This window comes from Scyliorhinus torazame, chromosome 7 (genome assembly GCF_047496885.1).
Source record: "Scyliorhinus torazame isolate Kashiwa2021f chromosome 7, sScyTor2.1, whole genome shotgun sequence".
Lineage (NCBI taxonomy): Eukaryota > Metazoa > Chordata > Chondrichthyes > Carcharhiniformes > Scyliorhinidae > Scyliorhinus > Scyliorhinus torazame.
The window spans coordinates 211,481,113-211,508,614 of NC_092713.1; the positions used below are offsets into that span (position 1 = coordinate 211,481,113).

A 27,502-nucleotide genomic window follows, 5' to 3' on the forward strand; every position below is an offset into this window, starting at 1 on the left:
CTTTGGCGTCCTGAATATCGGCTACCTTAGTTGCTGGACTACAAATCCGGTTCCCATTCCCCTGCCAAATTAGTTTAAACCCTCCCGAAGAGTACTAGCAAACCTCCCTCCCAGGATATTGGTGCCCCTCTGGTTCAGATGCAACCCGTCCTGCTTGTACAGGTCCCACCTTCCCCAGAATGCGCTCCAATTATCCAAATACCTGATGCCCTCCCTCCTACACCATTCCTGCAGCCACGTGTTCAACTGCACTCTCTCCCTATTCCTAGCCTCGCTATCACGTGGCACCGGCAACAAACCAGAGATGACAACTCTGTCTGTCCTGGCTTTCAACTTCCAGCCTAACTCCCTGAACTTGTTTATTACCTCCACACCCCTTTTCCTACCTATGTCGTTGGTACCAATGTGCACCACGACTTCTGGCTGCTCCCCCTCCCCCTTAAGGATCCTGAAGACACGATCCGAGACATCCCTGGCCCTGGCACCCGGGAGGCAACATACCTTCCGGGAGTCTCGCTCGCGACCACAGAATCTCCTATCTATTCCCCTAACCATTGAATCTCCTACAACTATTGCTTTTCTATTCTCCCCCCTTCCCTTCTGAGCCCCAGAGCCAGACTCCGTGCCAGAGACCTGACCGCTAGGGCCTTCCCCCGGTAGGTCATCCCCCCCAACAGCATCCAAAACGGTATACTTGTTTTGAAGGGGAACGGCCACGAGGGATCCCTGCACTGTCTGCCTGTTTGTTTTTTTCCCCCTGACTGTAACCCAGCTATTCTTGTCCTGTACCTTGGGTGTGGTTACCTCCCTGTAACTCTTCTCAATCACCCCCTCTGCCTCCCGGATGATCCGAAGTTCATCCAGCTTCAGCTCCAGTTCCCTAACACGGTCTTTGAGGAGCTGAAGTTGGGTGCACTTCCCGCAGGTATAGTCAGTGGGGACACCGGTGGTATCCCTCACCACCCACATCCTACAGGAGGAGCATGTAACTGGCCTAGCCTCCATCCCCTCTTACCTTACAGAATATAGTTGCTATGTGGACTAACTAGATCTCCGCCCTCCGACTTTGCTCCCAGTCAGCTACACTTCCTGTAAACTCCTGGCTCTCTTCGCACTCTTTGCGGAAATGTCGGAAACAAAATGAAAGGAGCACCTTACTCCCTCCTCACCTAACTCCCTCGGTCACCAAACTCTCACTATCGCACTCAAAAAGCACCAAATTCAGCACTCAGAAGCTTTTAGAAATGTTAATTTGGGACATAATTAAGTAACTTGGGCAAATGTGTGTTAATGAAACAAAGGCAGAAGTACAAATTTGTTACGGGGCAATCATGTTTTAACAGGTTGAGTTTTTTGGTGCAGAAACAGAGAAGATGGGTGTGGATAATGTTATTTATTGATTAGATGTATATGAACTTCCAAAAGGCATTTGAAATTGCCACAAGACAGACTTGTGAGTAAAGTTGGAGCTCGTGGAATAGAATGAGAGTAATAGCATGGATGTGAAATTGACAGTGACAGGAAACAGTGGTGGTAGTGGTGAACCATCGTTTTTCAGACTAGAGAAAGATTTATAGTAGGGTTTCCCTGGGGTTTGTTTCAGGGCCCCTGCTTTTCTTGCTATATATTATTAACCTAGTCTTGGGCACAATTTCAAAATTCTTTGATGACACAAACTTGGAAGTAGTTGTGAACTTTGAGGGGGGTTCATGATAAATTTCAAAAGGACACAGGTTGATGGAATGGGTCAACAAATGTCAGATTAAATTTAATGCAGAGAAATATCAAGTGGTGCATTTTGATAAGAATGAGGAGAGGCAATATAAAATAAAGGGGACAATTCTAAAGGGGTTGCAGAGCAGATAAACCTGGGGCAAAATTCATTGAAGATGCCAGGGCAGGTTAAGAGAGGAGTTCAACAACCATGCACGATCTTGGGCTTTATAAATAGGAGCATAGGGTACAAAAGCAAGGAAGTTGTGAAAAACCTGTATAAAACATTGGTTCAGCCTCAACTGAAGTATGGTGCCCAATTCTGAGCACCACACTGAAAGATGTGAAGGTATGAGAGAGGGTGTGAAAAAGATTGACTTGACTGGTTCCAGTAATGACAAATTTCAGGTCCATGGATGGAAGGCTGGAACCGTTCTTGGAGAAGATTGAGGAGAAATTTGATAAAGGCATTCAAAATCATGAAGGGTCTGGACCGAATAGGTCGGGAGAAATTGTTTCCATTGGTGGACAGATTGAGAACAAGAAGGCACTAATTTTGTGATGAGTAAAAAAAGCAATGGTGACAAGAGGAAAAATTACTCTGGAGTGCACGGCCTGAGACTGCGGTGGAGGGAGATTCAATTGTGGATTCCAAAGAGAATTGGATAATTATTTGAAGGGAGCAAATTCAGGGCTATGGACCAAAGACGAGAAGTGGGGCTAGTTGAGTTGCAATTGCAGAGGGCTGACCGGCCGAAAGGCTGTCCCTGGTACTGTAACCATTCCATGATTCTACATTTTGTTCTGTTTTACTTTAGGATATGTGACTAAGGATGATTTACCCATTGCTCTAGCAAATAGGTTTTCAAACTGCCGTTTGATGGACCTGACTTGTCCAGAATTTGCTGGGATCGTAACACATGGTACATGCAACCTCCGAACTAAATCAGATTAAGCAAATGAGTTCCTTAAACTCAGTCTTCGAGTACCACCCCTGCTAAACTGATCAGTTTACTGAGTTCTATAATTTACTATTCAGTCAACTACCTGGCAGTGTTTCTTATCAGAGAGCTTACAATTCCTGAACACACCTGTCTTTTCTGTGTCTGTCACTGGATCACTATTACTTGGCAGCAGAAGGTTTTTTTTTCTACTTTGTGTTTTTCTTCCTGCAATCATTAAACGTTTAACCCATCTGTTTTACTTCAGAGGTTGTAAAACCTCATTAAAAATAGTGTATATAAATAAACCCACAAGATCTGACATTTTAGTAAGGACTCTATCCAGACTCCCATGCACCAAGGCACACAAACAACCTAAATGAAACTGAAACCATTTTACCTGAATACACAAGTATATATATATATATATATATTCAACTTAAAAATCGTGCATTGTTCAGAACACGTGCTATGTAATATGTAATACAAATTTTGAATTTTCAATTCTTTCAAAACTCTACACAGTGCGTTCTTTCTATTGTATGTTAATGAAAAAACAGTTTTCACTTGTGTAGTTGATGGCCTTTCAGAAGTAAGGACAAGAATGTGCCAGTGTTTGCAAAAGGAGTGTGTGCATCTCTGCAGACAATGTCACAAATCCATAAATTGGAAAACTACTGTAGTAATGTTGTTTATTTGTTGATTGATGGTCTTTCTGTACCAGAGCTCTTGTGTTGTGTGACCTGAAGGGAAGAACTAGAAAGATCATGGCATAATTGTCTGGTGTACAGTATTGTTTTCAACATATGATGAAACATATTATGTGCGTTAGCTTCAGGTATGCAAAAAAATAGGAAGCAAGGATGCATTGATTGTCAAAATGGAAATTGTTGCCAAGTTATAATTTTCTACGCTGTTCAGCTGTACTTCATTTTATCTTGACCCTTCTGTGCAACATGATCATTTTATGTAATTTATGAATTTACTTTTATTGACTTCTGATGTCCACTCTGCATGTGAGTCTAGAAATGAATAATGTTTTATTTTGTTATTACAGGTGGGACAGGGTGAATGTCAGACACATAAAGAAGAGGTGACTGATGACTCAGTAAGAACTATGGCAGAAGGAGATGGAGTCTCCAATCCCCACAGGTTACCAACAGAAAAGTATCACCACTCTGCAATCCACTGCTGCCATCAAGTGCATAGGCAGACACTGGTATCCAATAATTCTCATCAACAACAGCTACAGCAACTTCAGCCATGCACAGCCACTCCAAATGGCACATGTACAAAGGTATGGATGCATATTGGAATTGGAAGGGAGAAGAGTGCAGGAAATATGCAGTTGGGAGAACCTGCTACAATATTGTATCCAGTCTGATGTCCAGCTTGGTGGATGAAAGGGTTGGAGTGTGGGAGGTGATGGTGCATTTTGTTCTTGAGATGAATTACTTTAACCATTGTGATCAGCAGAGGGTATTAAACATTTTCCTAGCTTCAGAGAAACAGTAATAAACTTGAATGTGCTGTCAGGGAAGAGATGCTGAGAATCTGAAAATATTTTGGGCAAATAACAATGCATTCAGCAGTCTATTTTTCTAAATGTATTTTATTACAAACAGTATCAAAATGGGTGACAGCAAATAAACACCCCGGGAAACATATTTCCCAACAATCAACTATACAGTCTGTACAGATTTTCCCCCCTTTTCACCTCCCCCACCTCTCCCCCCACCCCCGTGCACCAAACAGCTCCTCAAACATGGTCACAAACATCCCCCACTTTTCTCAAACTCCCCTGCTGAGCCCCTTACCTCATACTTTATCTTCTCTAACCGCAGGAAGTCATACAGGTCACCCAACCAAGCTGCTACCCCCGGTGGCGATGCCGACCGCCACTCCAGCAAAATCCGCCGCCGTGCGATCAGAGAGACGAAGGCTACGACATCGGCCTTCCTCCACTCCATGAGCTCCGGCTTCTCTGAAACCCCAAATATCGCCACCAAAGGGTACTGGTCCACTCCCTCCTCCACTATCGTGGCTAGGACCACGAACACACCCGCCCAGAATCTTCCCAATTTTTCGCAACCCCTAAACATGTGTGCGTAATTCGCTGGACCCTCGCCCACACCTCTCACACTCATCTGCTACCCACTGAAAGAACCCACTCATTCTCACCCCAGTCATATGCACCCTGTGCACCACCTTAAACTGTATCAGGCTCATTCTTGCTCAAGAGGAGATCCCGTTTACCCTTCGCAGTACCTCACTCCATATTCCTCAATTGATCTCCCTTCCCAATTCCGTTTCCCATTTCTCCTTGATTTTCACCAACCACTCGCCTCCCTGTTTCCCCAGCCACTTGTATATATCCCCAATTTTTCCCTCCCCTTCCACATCTGGGTGCAGGGCGCATCTCCAGCAGGGCGTATCCCGGCAACCTAGGGAACTCCCTGCAGACTTTTTGTGCAAAGTCCCTAACCTGCCGATACCTGAACTCACTCCCCCGTGCTAGCTCTACCCTCTCCCTTAGCTCTTTCAGACTGGCGAACCCTTCTTCCAAATACAAATCCCTCACCTTGACCAGCCCCACCCCCGCTGCATTCAGCAATCTAGAGATCCAGTCTAGAGCTTCATCCCAGTTGATATTGATCATGTTTAAAAAAAAATTAATTTATGTGATGTGGGCGTTGCTGTTTCGGCCAGCATTTATTTCCCATGCGTAGTTGCCCTTGAGAAGGTGTTGGTAACTGCTTTCTCGAACCACTGCAGTCCCTCAGGTGTAGGTGCACCCATCGTGCTGCTAAGGAGGGAGTTCCAGGATTTTGACCAGCAACAGTGAAGGAACGGTAACATACTTGCCAAGTCAGGATGATGAGTGACTTGGAGGAGAACTTCCAGGTGATGGTCCCAGGTTTCTGCTGCCCATGTCCTTCCAGACGATAGCGGTCGTGGGTTTGGAAGGTGCTGGTTAAGGAGTCTTGGTGAGTTCCTGTAGTTCACCTTGTAGATGGCACACACTGCTACCACTGTTTGTCGGTGGTGATGGAAGTGAATGTTGGAGGAGTGCCAATTGAGTGCGATGCTTTGCCCTAGATGGGATCAAGCTTCTTCAGTGTTGCTGGAGCTGCGCTCATCCAGGCAAGTGGAGAGTATTCCATCACACTCCTGACTTGTGCCTTGTAAATGGTCGACTGGTTTTGGGGAGTCAGGTCAGCCACTCGCTGCAGGATCCCCAGCCTCTGACCTGTTCTTGTAGCCACAGCATTTATATGGCTTGCCCAGCTCAGTTTTTGGACAATGGTAACTCCCAAGATGTTGATAGTGGAGAATTCAGCAATGGCTCTTATACAATGTCTATGGACATTTTTCCAGCAATCTATCTTAAGAACAATTGAAAGGAGAGGGAAGCCTGGTGAAGTTTCTCCCTCTATAATGCAAGATATTGAGTCTAATTCAGCACTTCAAAAAACCAAGCATTGGACCTTCAGCCACTGTGCCCAGTTCTCATAATTCCTTTTCACTTTTATAAATTTTGTCCTGTATCCTCCCACCATGAGTCACTATATAAGGCCAAGTTCTCAATGAAGAAACCCAGCACTGTAGTGGAGTTGGACTTGGCCTAAAGCCTGCGTGATTCCTGATTCAGTATCTCAGTGTTTATATATTGTCTTCAAAGTGAAGGTCCTCTGATCTAGAGGTGAATATGAGGAAATAGACCAAATGGAAGAGTAATGTTGATAACATACTAACGATTGCAGTTATTCATCACAGCAAGATCCAGTTTGTGCAGCCTGCTTTGGTAGTAGCTCATACCCAGTTGGATCACACAGTTTCTCCATGCATTTGCCAATCAGAGGTGAGGCTGGACAACCTCTGTTCTGTGGTTTTACTTTAATATTAATGCACTGATAAGCTCTAAGAAGGTTAGCAAATGTTCTTGCATTTACTGAACTCATTTAATTTAATTGAATTTAGTTTATTGTTATATAAATCTGGATATAAATAGGGGATTTGTTATAAAGTGGATGGTAGCATTACGTTGTGTGGCTGCTGTTTAGCTCGTTGAAGAATCTATCTAATAAACTTTCCATCTCCTTTAATAAAGTATAGATATGGTATGTGAAACTGGAATAAGAGTTGCTTTAATGTTAAGCTTGAATTAAAATATGAAATGTATTTTGAAAATATAAAGATTAAAATGTTCTTTAATTAAATGACTGAAAATGTAGAAATTTTATCCTGTGGTTAATTTACTGATTTATCCCAGAATAACCAGATGGTTCCTTGAAACAGGTATTGGAGTGTAGATCATGTGATGGGGTTCCATTTGACATTGGAAAAATCATGCTGGCAACACTATTAATTTGTGAAAAAGCACTACACAGAGAAAATAAAATGATTTAATATAGGAACCCAGAAACTGAGGGAACGTAATTAGGAAATGGGGTTCTTAAAGAGCAAAACACTATGGGCGTGATTCAGCCACTGCATTACGTCCGTGAATCACGGGGCAGCCCCAAATCTGGCTCAGCTCTGGGCCGATCGTGAGTCACTCAACTCGCTTCGCCCAGCGCAATCTGGATCTCATCCTTGCTGGGCGTGATCTATTTCTGCATATTTAAATGAGCAGAGAGGCTCATTTAAATAGCAAGATGCCGTATGCACCTGGCACCCGAGAGTCAGCGCCCGCACCTTCGAGACCTTGCCAGTGGACCGTTCAGCACAAATGTGGAACAGGTGTGCCGGTACTCGATGGGTCTCGAGAGATCCCCGGATGATCGGAGACAGGGCAGGGGGGTACCCAGGCACTCCCCCTGGCACCTTGGCACTTGGATCATAGAATCTACAGTGCAGAAGGAGGCCATCCAGCCCCTGAAAGAGCACCCTACCTAAGCTCACACCCCCACCCTATCCCCGAAACCCTGCAACCTCACCTAACTTTTGGACACTACGGGGCAATTTAGCGTAACCAATCCACCTACCTGCACATCTTTGGACTGTGGGAGGAAACTGGAGCACCCAGAGGAAACCCACGCAGACACGGGGAGAACGTGCAGACTCCGCACAGACAGTGACCCAAGCCGGGAATTGAACCCGGGTCCCTGGTGCTGTGAAGCAACAGTGCTAACCACTGTGCTACCGTGTCACCGTGCCAATTGTTTTGGGGGGGGGGGGGGGGAGCGGCGGAGAGGAGTGTGGGGGTTTCCAAGGACCCCGGTCAGGTGGGGTGGCTGTGGTGCCCAATCTGAGAGGAGCCTCTCCTGCTGGCGAGAATCAGCTGAAGTGAGGCTTCAGCGGGGAGAAACTCCCTGAGGCCCAAAAAACTGGCAAAGTGCCGGTGAATAGCAGGGTGAATCTCGGCGCTGCACCTGCCGAGAAACACCCCGCGAAACATATCCAAAAGCAGACTTCAACTTTTTCCCACTGAATCATGCCCTTTATCTTTGTTTTAAATAGTGAGCAAAAGAGTTGTTTTTCCTTTACAAGTATTCACAAACAAGTGAAATTAATTTTTGTTCATCTATAAATCTCTTGGGCAATGTGTGAGCATGGCTATACTCGGAAAGAGTGGCAATCGTTGGATTCTGAATGCACACAGTAGTATGTGGATTTGTGTTTGTAGACACTAGCACAGTGTTTTGTATTTAGGACTTAATGGTTAAGTGTAAATGAACTATTATAAGTAAATGTTAGTTACTGGTGTTTAATTAAACCATTATGATGTCTGAAATGGGATTTGTTAGAAATAGTTATCGGGGACGGTTGCCGATTTATAAAAAAAAAAAATTCAGTAAAGTGACGAGATTGCTTTGATCTGCTCAGATATCAAATCAAATGGCGGGGTCTCAGGAAGGGAAGTGAGCTGAAACCAGAAGAGTTGTTTTGTGGTCTTGCAAATTGATTGGATCTCTGGTGCACAGCTGCTTGCAGACGATCTATGCCTGGGATAAAATGTGCTACATTTTTCTTGAGTGAATATTTGAAATTGGGTTTCTTCGATAAGTAGTTGAACCATGCATGCAAAGTTGCAGGTTCAGCTTTTAGAATTATCTCAGCTGGGATGATATAACTCTTACCTCCTGCTTCTGGGCTATTGAGAAGGGGGCAAGGAAATCAGGAAAGCCGAGAGTTCCTGTTTTCTAATTTCTCAGCTTGCTATTTTCTATTTGCTGCAAGTGTGCATGTATGAATATCGGGCAAGTACAGGATTAAGTTCAGTTGTGATGCTCTCATGAGATCAAAGTTTCGCAGTCAAAGCTTGCATGTGAGTGATTTGGAAATTGGACAGTGCTCACAGACACGCACCTCGAGTCAGAAATTGAGGGGAGGGAATAAAATTGGCAAGAAAAATTATTTAAAAAATAAATCTTTTTTTCACTACAATCTAAATTGAATAAGCAAATATGCTTTCTGTATGTTGAAGTGTTAGAATCGTAGAATAGTGCAGCACAGAAGATCGTTGAACCTATCAAGTTTGCACCCGTTCTTATCTGTTTAGTCCTATTACTTGCTCTTTTCCTGTTAACCTGCATTTTATTCTCCTTCAGGAATTTATCCAATTCCCTTTTTAAGTCTTCTATTGAATTTATTTCTACCTTTTGTGAGGGACTACGACCTCACACTGTATATTTTGTAACACATATGTAGGTATGCTGATTGTTATTTCTTAATTTTTAAAAACTCAACAATAACCTTTAAGTGGCTGAAACTGTCTCTATCTGTGACCCTTGAACAAAAGAAACCACTTGGCAGTTTTAGGAAAACTCCCACTGTCGCCACTGATGACCCATGTGGACTGGGCATTCAAAAATAACTAAATAAAGGACATTTGCATTTAATAATCCAGGCTGACTGGAAGGAGATGGATTATCTGCTGAGACAAAGGCCCCGCAATCTTCCTTTCAGCCACTAAAAAGATATTTGACAGATTTTGGAATCCAGACGATGGATGCAAAGATTTTGCCAAAGATTGTGGAGAGGTGGCAGTCATGTGACATGAGCCTCTGGCTTGTGGAACAAGCCTTTCTGCCATGAAAGGCTCAGTCTGCTGTTTAACATCTGATTAGCAGGCCACACCAAAGGAGCTCTGGCCCAGTTTGAAACCTGGTTCCATCTGTACTACTTCTGCTGGAGCTTCTATACCATCACCTACAAGGCTTATTCATCTCTGAATGCCTAACTCGTATATGAATTCAACACCACCTAGAAAAAATTATACATCGTGTTTTAGCCCACTGATCTCCATGAAGGAATAATTCATTGGAGTTTGATTTTGGAATTTGGAACCCATGTGAACCAACATTTATTTTCTGTGGTTTCTGTTCTGTAAATCCTTATTTTGTCTGTCCCTCTCTTTATTATCTGAATACGAAGGGAACATTACGAGCCCTCTTTTCGCAGTCTGAGTGTGTGTAAATAAACAAACCCTCTTAAATTCATCCTAACTCACATTTGCTATGGCGTTATTACTAGAAAATTGGATTTCTTAAAAATTGAGGGGTTTGGGAAATACCATTGCTTATAAAGAGGCAAACAAATTAAACCACCTTTCTGTTTGTGGAAGGGTGGTGAGAGGAATGATCAGTGCCATTTAACTTAAACCCCCACCCTGTTCGTAATACATTTTATCAGTGATTACATTCCATATCCAAAATTGGGAGCATTGATAATTTAGCAGGTTAGGTTTGAGTATAGAGGAACTCTAAGATGGCCCTAAAATGAAACCTAAATATGTGTATTATATTTTTCTCTGCTGTGGAATGCTTAAATTTGATTTGCTGTAATGTTTCGTGTCCCCCAGGGACATCAAACGAATTTGTGAAAATGAGTCCCAAAAAGGTAAGCTAACTAATCTAGCAAATGGTGGGCTGGATTATGTTTCTTTAATTAATGTTTCTTTGCAGGAAACTTGTTGGTTTGGGCGAAACAGCAATGTTGTTTCACTCAAGAGAGTGGCAAGTAATGTTGGCTTGCTCTCTTGAGTGACAATGAACTGACTGAACACGTTCTGGAAATGCAGAACTTAAACTAGCATTAATTTTATATGCTCGATCAAAGTGACTTAAAAATTACTTAAACTTAGAGAAGTTTAAAACGACCAGTTTAAGCCTGAGACAAATGTCAATTTGTTGGCCCAGTGGATTTTGTCACTTGGTCAACAATCACTATATATAATAGATGATGGATTTAGTTTTAAAATCCATCAATTACCATACAACTTTGCCATATCTGTATAGGTATGGTGATGGACTTAGTCCAAATCCTTGCATTTGCAATACATTGTAACAGAACAGGTTTACATATTGGTGATTGAATCACAGAATAATTTGTATTTTATCTTACTGATTGATGTATTTGACACTAGTGACCATCTTGCACAATGCAACAATGCTAAAAGTATGGAATGGTTTCGACGATTCCTTCCTATGTTTTTTTTTGGATATTTTAACTTTGTAGTTGTCTGTCTGGGACAATTTACCTTTCAGTTATTGCAAGTTCATATATTCCGATTAAATTCTAATATTGAGTTTTCTTCCTGTACTTTCCTATTTGTGTTTTACTAGGAATCAAGCAGGGTAACTAGTGATTGTTCAAGATCGCCCTCCTGTGTCTCTGTAAAAACCAGTTCTGTGCAATGTAAGAACATGTCCAGAAGACCAACGCCACCAGGTAATGTCCTGTAAACTCTTTACCGGAGTCCTGTCGAATGGTATTTGTTGATGCCCTATTACGTTGCAATCGGCTACCTTGTTTAATGCATTCTGTCCTGGAGTTGGAACAGATCAAAGGTACAGTGAAACTCATTTTAAAATGAAATTAAAGGTTGCTTTTGTAACTATCGTGCATGATATCAATGATACATTATATGTTCTTCCTTTGGGAAAAGAAATACAGGTACCATGAGTCTGCATGTGAATGCAAAATTCCTATTCAGAAATTTTGAGCTCACCCCTTCAAAAATATTTCCATTGGGTGGAACTGTACAGGTGACTTATGAATTCTTGTGGATTGCCATTGGCAAGTAAATTATATAAGGTTGCATGTGAGCTTGGCAATTGTGAGCTGGTTTGCAAGTTTGCTCATTTTTGACTACAGTGTACGGCCTTTCCTCCTTCGTTTGTTATGAATTTTGAATTGTCCCATTTATTTTTGTGATAGAGGAGGTAATTAAAACACTAGAAGGGTTTAAAATTGACAAGGAGGCAGAATTTGGTAGACAGTCTACATAAACTTGATACGGCACCAGGACTGGATGAGATGCATCCAAAGATACTGAGGGAAATGCGAGTGGAAATTTCAGAGGCACTGGACTTAATTTTCCAGTCTTAAACTTGGGGTTGTACCCGAGGACTGGAGAATTTGCAAATGTTACACTCTTCTTCAAAAAAGGTGTGAAGGTAAGCCCAGCTACTGGGGAGAAACAATAATTTGAGACAAAATTTATAGTCACTTAGGTGAATGCAGGTTAATTGAGGAAAGCTAACGTGGATATATTACAGGCAAATCGTGTTGAACAACTTGATGGAGTTTTTTGATGAGTTAACAGGTTTGATGAGGGTAAAGCTGTTGATGCCGTGTACATGGACTTCTAAAGGCATTTGATAAAGTGCCGCACAACAAACTTGAGGAAAGTTGCAGCTCACGGAATAAAAAGGGAAGTAGTTGGCTGAATAACACAAAATGGACAGTAGCGATTAATGGATATTTTTCGGACTGAAGAAAGGTTTATAGTGGAGTTCCCCATGTTCTTGTGTTTGGACCTGTTCTTCCTGGCACACACATGAGTGACTTTTACTGTGGTGTACAGGGCAAAATTTCAAAATGTGATTATATGAAATTTGGAAGTATTGTGAATGGAGAATAGTGTAGAACTTGAAAAGAGTGTTAACGAGTTGGTGGAATGGACGGAGAAGTACTGGGTGAAATTTAATGCATAGAAGTATGAAGTGACTTATTTTGGTAGAAAGAATGTGAAGAAACAATATAAAATAAAGAGTACAATTCTAAAGTAGGTGCTGCAGCAGAGGGGCCTGGGTATTTATGTGCATAAGTAATGGAAGGTGGCAGGACAAGTTGAGAATGGTTAATAAAGCATACAGAATCCCAGGCTTTATTAATATGTGGTATAAGAGTACTAAAGCAAGGAGATTATATTAAACTTCTATAAAACACTGGTTCAACCTCAAACTAAAGTAGGGTGTCCCGTTCTGGGTGCCACACTTTGAAGGATGTGGAGGCATTGGAGGGTGCAGAAGATATTCATGAAAATGGTTCCAGAGATGAGGAACTTGAATCTATTTTGCTTGGAGAAGAGAAGGTTGAGATGAGATTTTATGGAGGTGTAGAAAATCATGAAAGGTCTGAATAGAGTAGATAAAAGAAAAACTTCCCATTGGTAGAAGAGTAAGAGGGCACATATTTAAGGCAATTGGAAAAAGAAGGATGAAGAAAAAACATTTTACACAGCAAGTGTTTGGGTTCTGGAACTCACTGCCTGAGAACTTGGTGGAGACAGGTTCAGTTGAAGCATTCAAGATAAAATTGGGTGCAGGCCTATGGGGATACGTTGGGGGAGTTGCACTAAGTGGATTGCTCCTTCGGAAAGCCAAAGCAGATACATTGGCCAAATGGCATCCTCCTGTGCTGTAACCATTCTGTGATTTCAAATTTTGAGGCAAATATATTTTAACATAAATCAAAAATTGGACACTGGATTAGGGGTTTTGCAACTTTAATGCTTTCCAATGTGGTATATCTGTTGGTTTCATATTTGACACCTGCATAGTAGGAAATGCACATCAGTATCTGTAAAGCAGAACTGACACACCAGAATGATGTGTAGTAAAGGAAATTGCTGGTGACAATATGGATGTTGCAGGCCATAACAGCGACTAAAATGGGCGATCAGTTTTTAGAAAGTTTAATGTTATTCCTGATTTTCCCATTTAGTCTGCATTATGTACCAGTATGTATTTGATGATTGCTATGCTTATTTTCAATATTTTCACATGTTCATAGACATCTCAATTTTCTGTTTAATTCCGTAATGTGGTGTACCGATATCAGCGCGTATACAGATACAAAAATCAGCGTTTTTGACTAAATTACTTGGTGTTCCAATTCTTGAGTTCGACTGATGTTCAGGCTGTACTCTTTGTATAACCTGCAGGATTTTGTCTTCCAGGTGGCGAGTTCCACTGCTCAGAAGATCACAGGTATTCTGTCCTTGCGGCACCTCCCAACAGTCCCACTGGCCTGTCCTCCCATCAGCATCCTCTTACAGCACCAAAGTCTCCTCCTCAAGTTATTAATGAGCCAACGGTTTCCATTCATCAACATGGACATGCAACATCTGCAACCTCATGCACCATGCAGCACAACACTGTAACCTCCACTAATTCAAATCGGAGGCCATCTATGACGTCTGGTATCCCACAAGTTCTGCCTCATGTACCCAAGACTTCTGCAGTTGCTGTGGCAACGGCTGCATCTCCAGATGTGTCCTTGATTTCGAAAACCTCTGCTGCTGTTTCTACAGGTGTGCTTGTGACTCCAGTGCCTCCAAGTACTAGCCCTCATATTTCTAACAATGGGTTATCTTCTTTCCCAAAGACTACAGCAGCTTCCCCTATTTGTACCAGCCACTATAATGGAGCTTGCCCAGTAACAGCCTCACCAAACCCAGCTGCTCCAGGCAATGGCATCTGCAGGTTAGTATTTGCCTCCTTAGATGTCTGGTACCTACGTAAATATTGGAGATTGTAGTTAAAGTGAATGGATGCTTCATTTTTAAAGAATTATTGACATTGAGGTTTTGCCTCCCTCCCTCTAAATTTAGTACACGCTGGGGAAAATAGGTCCACCAAGCACCTAAGTCTCCAAATTAATTGCTTAGCTTGAACAGCACTTCAAGGTGCGTGGGGCAAAGTTTAGAAGAGATGTGCGAGGCAGGATTTTTACACAGAGGGTGGGGGGTGCGTGGAGCGCTTTGCCAGGGGACTTTGTGGACGTGGATACATTAACGGCGTTCAAAAGGCATCTTGACAAACACATGGATAGGAAGGGTACAGAGAGATATGGCACAAGGAAGTGCTGAGGGTTTTGGCAAACGTTGGTATCATGACCGGTACAGGCTTGGAGGGCCGAAGGGCCTGTTCCTTAAAATGTAACATTAACTTGTACAACACAAGAGTTAGGCAGGGGGTCGGATCCATCTGCTGCAATCAGCGAGTGGATTACATATGATTAAAGCATTTTAGGTCAGGTCATGGTTAAACACCATACCAAAAGTAATTGCTTTCTTTAATGTTAAAACATTTCCACATTTATTGAAGGAACTATCGGTATATGTTCAAAGTACCAACATTGACAGTACTTGTAATTAATCTCGGTCTTATAGATGTTTAATTTCATTTGTATTACTATTCACATGAGAAACTTGTAGAAAATTGAGATTTGAATTCCATGTGAGTTTCAAACATTTCGTCAAAGTACTTTCAAAAACCTAAGCCTTCTGTACAGAAATTCTAACCTCCCATGGCTGTCTGCTTGTACCTCCCTTCAATGAAGTTTACTTCTGTCTGATGTTGTTGGCTCCTTTGCTGTTCTTTTCTGGTGCCTATATGGGTTTGGTCATCTTTTGTTGTTCTCTCCGCCTGCTATGAGCTCCATATTCCTCACCTGCTGCAGCCTGAGATTTTCTTGAACTCCAATCTCTAAAAATACTGGGAAGCCCCTTTAAATCTTCTGTGTTGGGACAACTGGTGAAGGTGTCCTCCTGATTGGTGAATCGTTTTTAGTGGAGCGCTGAGGAAACGTTCCTTTGCTGGCCTCAAATCCTAAAAAATATCCTCAAGGCTGTGATGGTAGAGACTTTTTTGATTGGCCCATCTTGACTTTCTGTTCATTAGACCCAAGAGGGGCATGTTTAATTTAATGTGGGATTTTCCATAGCATAAAGATGCATTTCAATCAATTATCTCATTTGCTCTGAAGTTGACAAAATGGAAAGAGGGTCTGTTAGCAATATGTGTGGTTTGCAGGGTGGGGGTGTTTTAGAAAATATACTTTATTCATAGTTCAACAATTCCATGTCTTTTTGAATATTTAAAATTATTTTTCAATGGATTAATTTTACACTCCTACTTTGTGCTGTCTCTATTACCAAAACTTTTATTTAAATTTCTAAATGATTTCATGATTGGATTTGGATGTTTATTTTATCGTTAAGTGTTATTTTTTCTCATGATTTTGCACCATTTCCTCCCAAGTTAATTCAAAACTGCATTTTCAGTGCCTGAAGGAATTTGAACACGTTTTGCAGTCCAAAACAGCTGAAAGCCTACTCTTTAGTTTGTGTATTATGCTTTAATGCTGAATTCCATTCTTTTACGTTTAACTGTTTTTGTTGTACCCATTTTCTGCCTGTAGGTGGTGCAGTGTAGAAGCAAGATTTTAACTTGTCAGTCTTGAAAAGGGAAAATATGCAGAATAACAAAACTTAATAGAATTTTTTGAGGAAGAAACAAGGAGGATTCATGAGGGTAGTACGATGGATATTATCTTTGTGGATTTCAGTAAGGAATTTGAGAAGGCCTCACACATGGCAGACTGGTCAGAAAAGTGATATCTCGTTGAATACAGGGAAAGGTGGCAGGTCTGGTCCAAAATTGGCTCAGTGACGGGGAACAAAGGGACGTTTTTGTGAATGGAAAACAGATTCCAGTGATGTTCCACAGGGCTCCGTGTTGGCGCCCTTGCGGTTTGTTGTATATATTAATGATTTGGACTTAAATGTAGGATGCATGATTGGGAAATTTTCAGTTGACACAAAATTGATTCTGTAGTTTATCGTGAAGAGGATAGCTGTTGACTCCAGAACAATATCAATGGTTTGGTAGCGTGGATGGAAAAGTGGCAAATGGAATTCAATCAGGAAAAGTGTGAGGTAATGCATTTGGGGAAGGCAATCAAAGTAAGGGAATACTCAATAAAGGAAGATCTTAATAGGAGTTGAGGAAGTGAGACCGTGAGACTGCATGTCCAGTTCGTTGAAGGTGGTCAAGAAAGCCTATGGAATGCTTTCCTTTACTGGGTGAGATATCAAATCCAAAAGCAGGGATATAATGATGGAAATTTATTAGACACTAGTTAGGCCACAGCTGTAACTTTGTGTACAGTTCTGGGCACCACATTACAGGAAGCATGTGATTGCTCTGGAGTGTGTGCAGAGGAGATTTACAAGAATATTGCGCGGGCTTGAAAATTGCAATTTATGAGGAGAGACGTGATAGGCTGTTTTCTTAGAACAGAGGCGGCTAAGGAGTGATCTACTTGAGGTATAAAAAATTGAAGAGCCGAGACATGAGCATAGAATTCATAGAATTTACAGTGCAGAAGGAGGCTATTCAGCCCATCAAGTCTGCACCGGCTCTTGGAAAGAGCACCCTACCCAAGGTCAACACCTCCACCCTATCCCCATAACCCACTAACCCCACCCAACACTAAGGGCAATTTTGGACACTAAGGGCAATTTATCATGGCCAATCCACCTAACCTGCACATCTTTGGACTGTGGGAGGAAACCGGAGCACCCGGAGGAAACCCACGCACACACGGGGAGGATGTGCAGACTCCGCACAGACAGTGACCCAAGCCGGAATCGAACCTGGGACCCTGGAGCTGTGAAGCAATTGTGCTATCCACAATGCTACCGTGCTGCCCTAATGATGGACATGAAATACATGTCTCCCCTAGCTGAGGGGTCAGTTACCAGGAGGCATAGATTTGAGGTGATTGTACGAAGGATTAGTGGGGGCATGAGGAAAACCTTTTCACTTAAGAGGGTGGCGAGTGTCTGGAATTCACTGCCTAAGTTGGTGGAATGCTCAACTCATTTAAAAGGTACCTGGATCTGCACCTGAAATGCTGTAACCTGCAAAGCTGAAGACCAGCTGCTAGAAAGTGGGATTAAAATGAGCGGCTAGTTTATTTTTTCTCTCTTTTTGGCTGACGCCGACACGATGGGCTGAATGGCCTCTTTCTGTGCCATAACCATTCTGCGGTTCTATAAAGGAATGTTGAAAATGTCTGCAAAGTCTTTAAAAGAATAATGAATATAACAGGATTAAATGATGCTTTTTGAATGGCTGCACAATTGTATGTTGAAGTCAGGATAAGTTTTTCCTGATGCATTGTTTCTAGAACATCTGTTAGAGATTAAAATCATCAAGCCTTCTACAGTTTGCTGGAGGTACATGAGCTGCTGCAATTCTTTATTTTGAAATTTGGTTTGTTGCCTCTTCTAGGGACCAGTCGTGCAAGAGTCGTTTGTGCACAAATGAAACTGCCTACAGCCCCACACAGATGCACAATGCAGATGAAAGTCTGGAAGAAGACGATAGCTGTTCGGAGCACAGTTCATGCACATCTCACACTGCCAATCAGAAGGAAGGAAAATACTGTGATTGTTGTTATTGCGAGTTCTTTGGTCATGGACCGGTGAGTGCAACCTAGCTAGAAAGATAATATTGTAAATTTGTTCAGCTGAATTGAGTTTATTTACAAACCATTTTATACATTTCAAAAGAAATTCAGAGTCTGAGCGTTTACGGCAACCTGTAGATTTGAAAGACACTAAATTAAGATATTTCACTTGGACCAAGAAGTTCAAATTTCAAGGAGACGTCTCAAAATTATACATTTGCAATAGCTATTTTGTGCAATACTTCAGTAATTTCAAGTGTACAGGATTTTGGTAACTGCCAGAGTCTTGCGATTGACATACTCGATTCACCTATATTATGTCCAAACAGCATATTTTCTCCAATCCTTCCTTTGAAATCTGATTTTAATGATGATGTGATAAAAGTAGAACTACTGCAGCATTGTTTGGAAAACACATTGGTTGGCTCCATGGATACTTTTGGAAATTGTATGGCGTATATGATTGGCATCATCCAAGTTTAGAATGGTTGCGGGTGAATGTATAAAGCTTATTTACTGTGAGGGGAAAGAGAAAAGACATAGGTCTGTAACTTCCTGGCCTCCCGAGTGTTGGATTTGGTAGGGTCACTACAAAGATGCACTGGGTAATCCCTCTCGGATATTCCAAGGTAAAGGTTTACCTGGCAATTATCCAAAAGCTCTAACTTCCTCTGGACAACTTTGCAGTGCTGGGAACCATCCGGCAAAACGATTTGAATCATGAACTTCGGATGGTTTTACACCAATAGTTACTTTGAAAGAGTTAGAAGGATTAATAACACTTCTAACTTCAGCATAACTATGTTAAGCACCCAGACTGAGCCCCCCACCCCAGGCTCAACCTGACTCAACCCTGCCAAATTCCATCCACTTATCTGGACACTAACTTTCTCCCTGGCCAGCTGCTGGGCCCTTCAAGCCTATCTGTTTTCCAGTAGCCAGTACAGGAAAAAAGGAGACTTGGCCTCCCTGAGCTCGTTGCACTGCATTGTGGCCTTTGGGGACTCTGTGTAGCTGCAAGCCCCAAACGGCTCCAGCTGGCAGAGATTTCAGCAAAGTTTTCCAGTTTAGGTAAGCGTCTTTACACTGTTGTAATTCCAGGACTTTATGCCGCTAGGCGAAAGCTATGGCCCGTACAAAATCGTAAATAAAATGAGTTATTAAAGAATTAAAAGCTTCAATGTACGAATGAAGTTCCATTTTGAGACTAAATTTCAAAAATCAAGAATGCATGCTAGACTTTGCTACACGTGCAGCGTGCTATAATAACTTGTTCTTGTGTTGTAAAAATAATTACATTTATAATTCTGTTTAAGCCTCCTGCAGCTCCGACGAGTAGAAATTACACTGAAATCCGGGAGAAGCTAAGGACGCGGCTGACGAAACGCAAGGAGGAGCTCCCGCAAAAATCAAGTAATGGGTCCATCCGAGAACCACCAGTAGATGAAAGGAATGTTGAAGATCTGTTAAACTACATTAACAGCTCAGAACAGAAACCAGTCAACAGTGCCAAAGCAGCCAAACGGGCACGGCACAAGCAGAAAAAGGTACACTTTGCTATTTTGTTTTGCTAGCTTTGTGAGATTGAGGTGGCACAGTGGCTCAGTGGTTAGCACTGCTGCTTCACAGCACCGAGGACCTGGGTTTGATCCCGGTCCCAGGTCACTATCCTTGTGGAGTTCGTCTGCGAAGGTCTCACCCCCACAATCCAAAGATGTGCAAGGTAGGTGGATTGGCCACGCTAAATTGCCCCTTAATTGGAAAAAAGAAGAATTGGATACTCTAAATTTTAAAAAAAGGACGATTGGTTGTTGCTTACAAAGAAGAATCCTGTTTATGTACCCTTTAGATCTTTATATTGTGGGGTACACTTGGATAATTCAGCTGTGTTCACTAGTTTGTACCAAAAGGACCTGTAAATTGGTGTTCGTAGAGATTTATTCCTACAACAGCTGTAGCAATCCTACAACAGCTGTTTTAAACACAGGTAGGCCAAGAAATTGGTACCTTGGGTTTTCACCCTGCAGCCTGGATTTGCTTCAAGTTAGAAGAGGAACAAATAAGATGTTTGTTGCTAAGTCTGCCACCCAACCCAAGTTATTGACTGAGCAGGAGTCGGGACTTGCTGGTTTGAGGTTGTACCAATGCTAAGGAAATATAATCTAATTAAAAATTCCTTTTGGGCGGCATGGTGGCGCAGTGGTTAGCACTTCTGCCTACGGCGCTGAGGACCTACGTATGATCCTGGCCCTGGGTCACTGTGTGTAGTTTACAGATTCTCCCTGTGTCTGCGTGGGTTTCACCTCCACAACCCAAAGATGTGCAGGTTAGGAGGATTGGCCATGCTAAATTGTCCTTTAATTGGAAAAAGAAATTGGGTACTCTAAATTAAAAAAAATAAAATTCCTTCATTTAAATTTATTCTGTCTTCTGAGTATTGAGCCCTTCCTTTTTTAACATCACAAATATGACAATTGTCGGAAGTGGACTGTAAAAGTATTACTGATTGTGTTATTTTTTAAACTTGCTGCTATTTCACTCCTATCTTGAATTGCTTTGAACTAAATTGTTTTTAATTTGATGTAAACCTTGACGTGTTTTGTTTTTGCTGAGACTTGATTAATTATACCTAGCTGCGCATGAGGCTGTTTTTAACTTTAAAAGTCGTTTTGATTCATTGGGAGTATTTGCATGAAATAGGTACTTTGGGACCAAATTTTTTTTTCTGTAATAAAAACATAAAATGTTCAACTTGCTAACATTCTACAATCTGTATACAATTGTGCATCACTCCCGCTTGCCCATAACAATTATCCTCATTTGTTCCTTCCATTCTTGTTTGTATATCTGTCCATAGTGTTTTCCATTCTCTCATCTCATCTAACACTGCAAACCTCATTTGCATTGAACCTCCATTCTGTGTACCCTACATGTGCACACAGCTGTCCTTGCCCACCTTTTGGCAACTGTGCTTTTAATAACCTATATTTCACTCTACATTTCTCTTCACAACATCTCTACATCCCTTACCTCCTTTTAAGATTCTTCTTTTTTTTAAATAAATTTAAGAGTACCCAATTAATTTTTTCCAATTAAGGGGCAACTTAGCGTGGCCAATCCACCTATCCTGCACATCTTTGGGTTGTGGGGGTGAAACCCACGCAAACACTGGGAGAATGTACAAACTCCACACGGACAGTGACCCAGAGCCGGGATCGAACCTGGAACCTCGGTGCCGTGAGGCAGCTGTGCTAACCACTGCCCCACCGTGCTGCCCTTTTTAAGATTCTTCTTAAAGGACACCTCTTTGATCAAGTTTTTGATCATCCTTCCTTATCGCTCACTGTGGCTTAATAAAGATTTTCCTTATAGCTCTGTGAAATGTCTTGGGTGGTCTTCCTACATTAACATAACTGTTACAAAAGTGCAGTTTGTTAATTTGCATTGGAGTCCTCCACAATTTAAATAGGCACTGGTACAAATTATTACATTTGTATCAAATGCCTTATTGAAATTCCAGCCTGGAGTTCACATCTAATTCTAATTGTGCAGATGATACAAAGTGCATACTTGACTATAATGTTTCATTCATGTTTGTGCTCTAGCAGGAGAAAGCCCGTTCAGAGGTGTGTGATCAACGACCAGAGAAATTATGTCCATCTACAATGCATATTCAGGATCTGGAGAATGTTTCTGTCATAAATCAACACATCCAAGAGGGTATAGAGGAGAAAGTCTTGATATTCAACCAGCATGTTCAAGAGGATATAGAGGAGAAAGTTTCAAAGCTCAACCAGCATATTCAGGATGACATAGAAGAGAAACTGAATCAGCAAGAGCTGTGGCACCAGGTGGAATTGCAGCGAGTGAGCAGCATCTTAACCACCAGACTGGAGCAGCTTAAAGATCGGATCAGAGATTCCATCAAAGCGAACTTCAGTCTATGTGATCTGCCCAAGGATGACTTTCCAGAGCTGACATCGGTGGAGAAGGGCTTACTGATAGAGAGCAATGGCATCATGGATAAAGAAGAAACCGGAATAATAGACCATCAAAAACTCAATTTGAACTTGTCCTTGTCAACACCAGGGATTGTGCAGAATCATTTGTTGAATGGAAATAAGCACGCAGTCATCACAAATCAAGAGCACAATGGCTCTGATATGATTTTACTGGAAAATTCATTGGGAAAGAAGTCAAAGGGCAGCTGTTCGTTGCCTTCAAAGGCTGAAAATATTTCCACACTACGACTGGGGGACGCTGGTGCAGTAGTGCTGCATAAACCAACTGCAGAGTCGAAAGTGACACAGCAAACATCAAGAAGTGGGAGACAGCCAAGGCAGCCCAAGCAACAGAGTTCTGAGGAGACCAAGGGCAAAAGCGTGGTTTCAAGAAAAGAGCATGAACACTCCACAGCTCCCAAAATTCAGAGTTCCAAACAGCATGTACCTACTGCCAAACACAAGACAAACCAGAATCATGATGGCAAGCCAGCAGAGACTTCAAGAACCATGAATGCCAAATGCGATGAGCCCAGGCAAGGCAAGTGGAAGGGAGCCAGTGTTCTTGGCAACGCTGAAACTGGTGAAGACAGGAAATGTAACACTAAAACTTCAAGTACTGAGAAGGTGGAAGGCTCGGAAACTAGGGGAATCAAGGAAGAGCAACAAATGACAACTGACATGTCTCAGTTAAAAGGCAAGAACAAGAAGGGAAAAAAGAAGAAACACGACAAGACCAACAACTGCGTTGGTAGGTTTTTAATCAGGGGATTGTTTTACATTTTCAAGAGGTCTTGTGATTAAGTAAATGGGTAACGAGTGAAATTCTAAAGTGAACAGACCTGGGATCTGAACCTTTGCCTATGTGGAGATGTTTGAAGTGACAGCATGTTATATGACACTACATTTAAATGCAGTGAGCAGAAATATGCACATTGTTGGAAGAAACCCAGTGGTAGCAGCTATCATTAATAGCTGACTAAAAAGATGTAAAGGGAGCAAAGTATTCATCATGCCTTGCATGATATCCATGGAAAATGTAATAAAATGGAAACAATTAGGCCGTTAAACCTGTAAGAGAAGAGTTTAACATATCAGTGAGAGCCTTGAAATCTTTCCCGGGTATCTTTTTGTTTAGTTTTTTTATAGCGGTGGGAACATGATGAGAGTTGGTGCTTGTATCTCCTGGTTTTGCGAATGGGATTGGCTGTTACTTTTGATGACCAGAATTTACTGGCCTTGATGTGTTCTCCTTCAGTTATAATAGTACCCATAGAATCTCTGCAGGGCAGAAGGAGGCCATTCGTCCATCAAGTCTGCACCGACCCTCCAAAAGAGCACTCTACCTAGGCCCACTCCTCTGCCCTAGCCCTGTAACCCCACACGTTGATCATGGCCAATCCACCTAACCACATCTTTGGACTGTGGGGGGAAACTGGAGGAAATGCACGCAAACAAGGGGAGAATGTGCAAACTCCAGAGTCACCCAAGGGCGGAGTTGAACCCAGGTCCCTGGTGCTGTGAGGCAGCAGTGCTAACCACTGTGCCACCGTGCTGCCTGTTTGTCTCAACCAAATGGCAGAATGGAATGGCACAAATGGGTTTATTTTGACTTTTAAGGTGGAAATCTGAAACTTGTTAAAATAATGTGTGAGAAAACCCCCGGATCCTCCTATTACTTGACAGATTCCTTTAGCTGGTTGGGGGGGGGGGGAAATTTTAATGGTGTGTTGGACCCGAGGGTGGTTAGATCTAGCCCCATGTCAATGGTCAGGTCCGAGATAGCAAAGGAGCTGGGGGTATTTATAGACCAGTTGCGGGGTTGATCCATGTAGATTTAGGCATCCGGGGGAGAGGGAATACTCCTCCTCCTCTATGTGCATCGTTGCTACTCCCGTATTGATTTCTTTGTGGTCGGGAGTGCACTGCTGTCGGGGATGGTGGAGGCGGAATACGCAGAGATAGTAATTTCGGACCATGCACCGCATTTTGTGGACATGAGTTTTGAAACAGGAACGGTGCAGAGACCAGGGTGGAGGTTTAATTTAGCGCTCCTGGCAGATAAAAAGTTCTGCGAGAAGGTAGCATTAGCTATAAAGAATTAGGTGGAGCTTAATCAGAACAGGGAGGTTTCTGTACCCACATTCTGGGAGGCATTGAAGGTGGATGGTCTGGGGTAAAGTTATTTTTTTAAGGCCCACAGGTAAAGTTGGGAGGGAGGCGAGGAAGAGGTTGGTGGATGTTATTGTAGAGGTGGATCGGAAGTACTCAGGGGCCCCTACTCGGGACTATTGGCAGAAAGGAAAAGACTGCAGGGGAAGTTTGACCGGTTGACAATAGGGAAGGCGGTGAGTCAACTTCCCCAATTAATGGGGGCCCAGTATGAGTATGGGAAGAAGGCTAGTCAACTGTAAGCCCATCAGTTGAGGCAGCAGGCAGCTGTGCATAAAATTGCACAGGTGAGGGAGGCAGGATGGGGGATTATGCTGGGAAAAATCCAGGAGGCATTTGAAGCCTTCTATTGGGGGCTGTATAGACCTGAGCCCCGGGGGGAGGGCGCAGCTGTGGGGCATTTTTTGGATGTGTTGGTGTTTCTGAAAGTGGAGAATGGAAAAAGACAGGGATTGGAGGCGCCATTGGGGTTGCAGGAGATAGTGAAGTGTGTGGGGTTGATGCAACCAGGGAAGGCACCAGGGGCGGCATGGCTTTCTGGTAGAATTTTGTAATTGTTGACAGAGTTGGCGCCCCATCTCCTGGCTATGTATAATGAGCCGTTGGCAAGGGGGAGTTGCTGGCCACACTGGCACAAGCTTCTATTTGATCCTAAAGAAGGATAAAGACCCGACAGAGTGTGCGTCCTACAGGCCCATCTCCCTACTGAATATGGATGTGAAGGTTTTGGCTACGGTGTTGGCTAGGCAGTTGGGAGGGTGTGTACTGGAGGTGGTTTTGGAGCACCAGACAGGATTTGTTAAGGAGCAGCAGTTTTCAAGCAACATCAGTAAGCTGTTGAATGTGCTAATGACTCTGTCACAGGGTAGAGTGCCGGAGGTTATCATATCAATGGATGTGGAGAAGGCCTTTGATTGGGTAGAATGGCGGCACCTGTTTGAGGTCCTGAGGACGTTTGTTTCATGGGTATGGTTGTTGAATGCATGCCCCACGGCGAGTGTGCGGATGAACATGATGACTTAGGGATATTTTACACTAAAATGGGAACAAGGCAGGGATGCCGCTGTCCTCATTGTTATTCGCATTGGCAATGGCACTGTGGGCTTTCAGACAGTAGAAGTGCATTGTGAGGGGAGGTAGGGAGCATAGGGTGTCATTGTATGCTGATGATTTATTGTTGTATGTTTCAAACCCACTGGAGTGCATGGGGAAAATTATGGACCTGCTGGGGAAATCCGGTGCATTTTTGGGGGCATAAAAACATGGCGAAAAGTGAGGTATTTCTGGTGAATGCCCAAGGGAGAAGTGTGAATCTGGGAGCCCTGCCATTAAAGGTGGCCAGGAATAATGGGTATTCAAATGGACCACGATTGGGCCACAATGCATAAATGAAACCTGGCTAGTCTGGTAGAGAGGGTCAAAGGGGATTAAAGAGGTGGGATGCCCTGCCACTGTCTGGTGGGGAGGGTACAGACTGTGCAAATGAACGTTTTGCCGAGGTTTTTATTTATTTTTTCAGTCTCTTCGTACATTCCTTCCTAAGATGTTTTTCTGGAGGGTAGATAATGTAATTTTGGAATTTTTTTGAGCAGGCAAGATGCCTAGGATTCGGAGGACCTTTTCGCAGAAAGGGCAGCCGGTAGATGGGTTGACGTTCTCAAATGCTCCACTATTTTTGGGTGGCAAACATGGAGAAGGAGAGTTGATGGGAAGGGATGGAGTGGGTTAGGGACCTGTTCGTAGAGAGGAGGTTTGTGGGGCTAGAGGAATTGCAGGAGAAGTTTGAACTGCCAAAGGGGTGTGAATTTAGATATTTTCAGGACTGAGATTTGCACGTAAGGAGCTGCCTTCGTTCCCTGAGCTGCCAAAGCATATGCTGTTCGATAAATTGTTAAGTCCAGATGAGCTGGAACGGGCAGATTGGGGATATTTACGGGTGGTTTTTGGAGACTGAGAAGAGGCCAGTGGAGGGGTTAAAACGGAAATGGTAGGAGGAATTGGGGCTTGAGCTTTGGTGGGGTGCCTAGAGTGAAATGATGCACCGGATCAATTCGAATTCATCCAGTACTAAAATGGGTCATGGACAGTTCAAGGTGGTGTATTGGGCTCCTATGACTTGGGCCTGTATGAGTGGATTTTTCCCGGAGGTGGAGGATGTATAGGAGAGCTATGGGAGTGGGCTGGTGAAACACACTCACGTGTTCTCAGAGTGTGCGGAGTTGGGGGTTTCTAGGCAGCAGTTTCTGAGGCCCTATCAGAGTAGTGAGGGTGAGGATGTCGCTGTGTCCTTGGGACAATTTTGGGAGTTTTGAATTTTCCGGAGCTACTGGAGGGACAGGGGGCCGATGTCGTGGCCTTCGCCTCTCTGATTGCCCAGCAGTGAACCCTACCGAGTTGGAGGTTGGCAGCGTTGCCGGGGGTCCCGGTGTGGTTGGGGGATTTGTATGAACTTTGAAGTCTGGAGAAGATCAAGTTTGCTCTCCGAGTCGGAAGAGAGGTTTTATGTACGGTGGTGGCCTTTTCTGTCCTTCTATTTGACGCTGGGAGGGGGGGGGGGGGGGGGGGTTGCTGGGGTAGTTTAGAGGAGAAAAAAGAGGGCAATTGACAAACTGTCTGAATCATGTTATATAGGGTTGTTGTATGTGTAATTTATGGATTGCGTTTGGAATGCAATATGCATATTTTAAAAAATGCCCTTTGGAACTTCATGTATCCTAGACCAACCATGTTTGCCTCATTAACAATACGTTCATCAAAATAATAGAATCAAATCAAATATAAAAACTTTCCCACTACTGAGATTAAAGTGACGTGCCTGTAGTCGCCAGGCTTATCCTAAAGACTTTATTTTGCATTTCCATTTCTCCTGTCCTCTGACATGCCCATGTGGAAGGAAGTTTGGAAGAATATGGCCAGCACCGTCGCAATTTCCACCTTTGCCTCCCTCGGCATCCTTGCGACTTATTAACTTTAAGCACAGCTGGCAGTTTTGGTCACCCAACTAACGATTCCTTTGTTCAGAATTCATTGTTTTGACTACCTCTTTATGCAGCACTGTGGGAGGCTTTGCTACATCAATAAATGCAAGGTGCCAAATTTTATTTCATTTAAACATGTGGCCTTATTGCTTACAATGCTAGTCTAGTGGGAATGTCGCTTGCTGGATTTGACTCGTTGAGGGAA

The 27,502-nt window shown here is 42.9% G+C and overlaps 1 protein-coding gene across 1 annotated transcript in view; it reads left to right on the forward strand.

The window, feature by feature from the left end:
* LOC140427387 (uncharacterized) overlaps positions 1–27,502 on the forward strand; it is a 190,144-nt gene that overhangs the window by 153,187 nt on the left and 9,455 nt on the right. Inside the window, exons 10-20 of the mRNA XM_072512929.1 lie at positions 2,532–2,626; positions 3,712–3,951; positions 6,432–6,516; positions 10,462–10,499; positions 11,225–11,330; positions 13,846–14,406; positions 16,984–17,138; positions 17,565–17,590; positions 17,969–18,161; positions 19,463–19,693; positions 21,752–22,898. Of these exons, the coding sequence (XP_072369030.1) occupies positions 2,532–2,626; positions 3,712–3,951; positions 6,432–6,516; positions 10,462–10,499; positions 11,225–11,330; positions 13,846–14,406; positions 16,984–17,138; positions 17,565–17,590; positions 17,969–18,161; positions 19,463–19,693; positions 21,752–22,898 (2,877 nt within the window). The remainder of the gene's footprint in view (positions 1–2,531; positions 2,627–3,711; positions 3,952–6,431; positions 6,517–10,461; positions 10,500–11,224; positions 11,331–13,845; positions 14,407–16,983; positions 17,139–17,564; positions 17,591–17,968; positions 18,162–19,462; positions 19,694–21,751; positions 22,899–27,502) is intronic.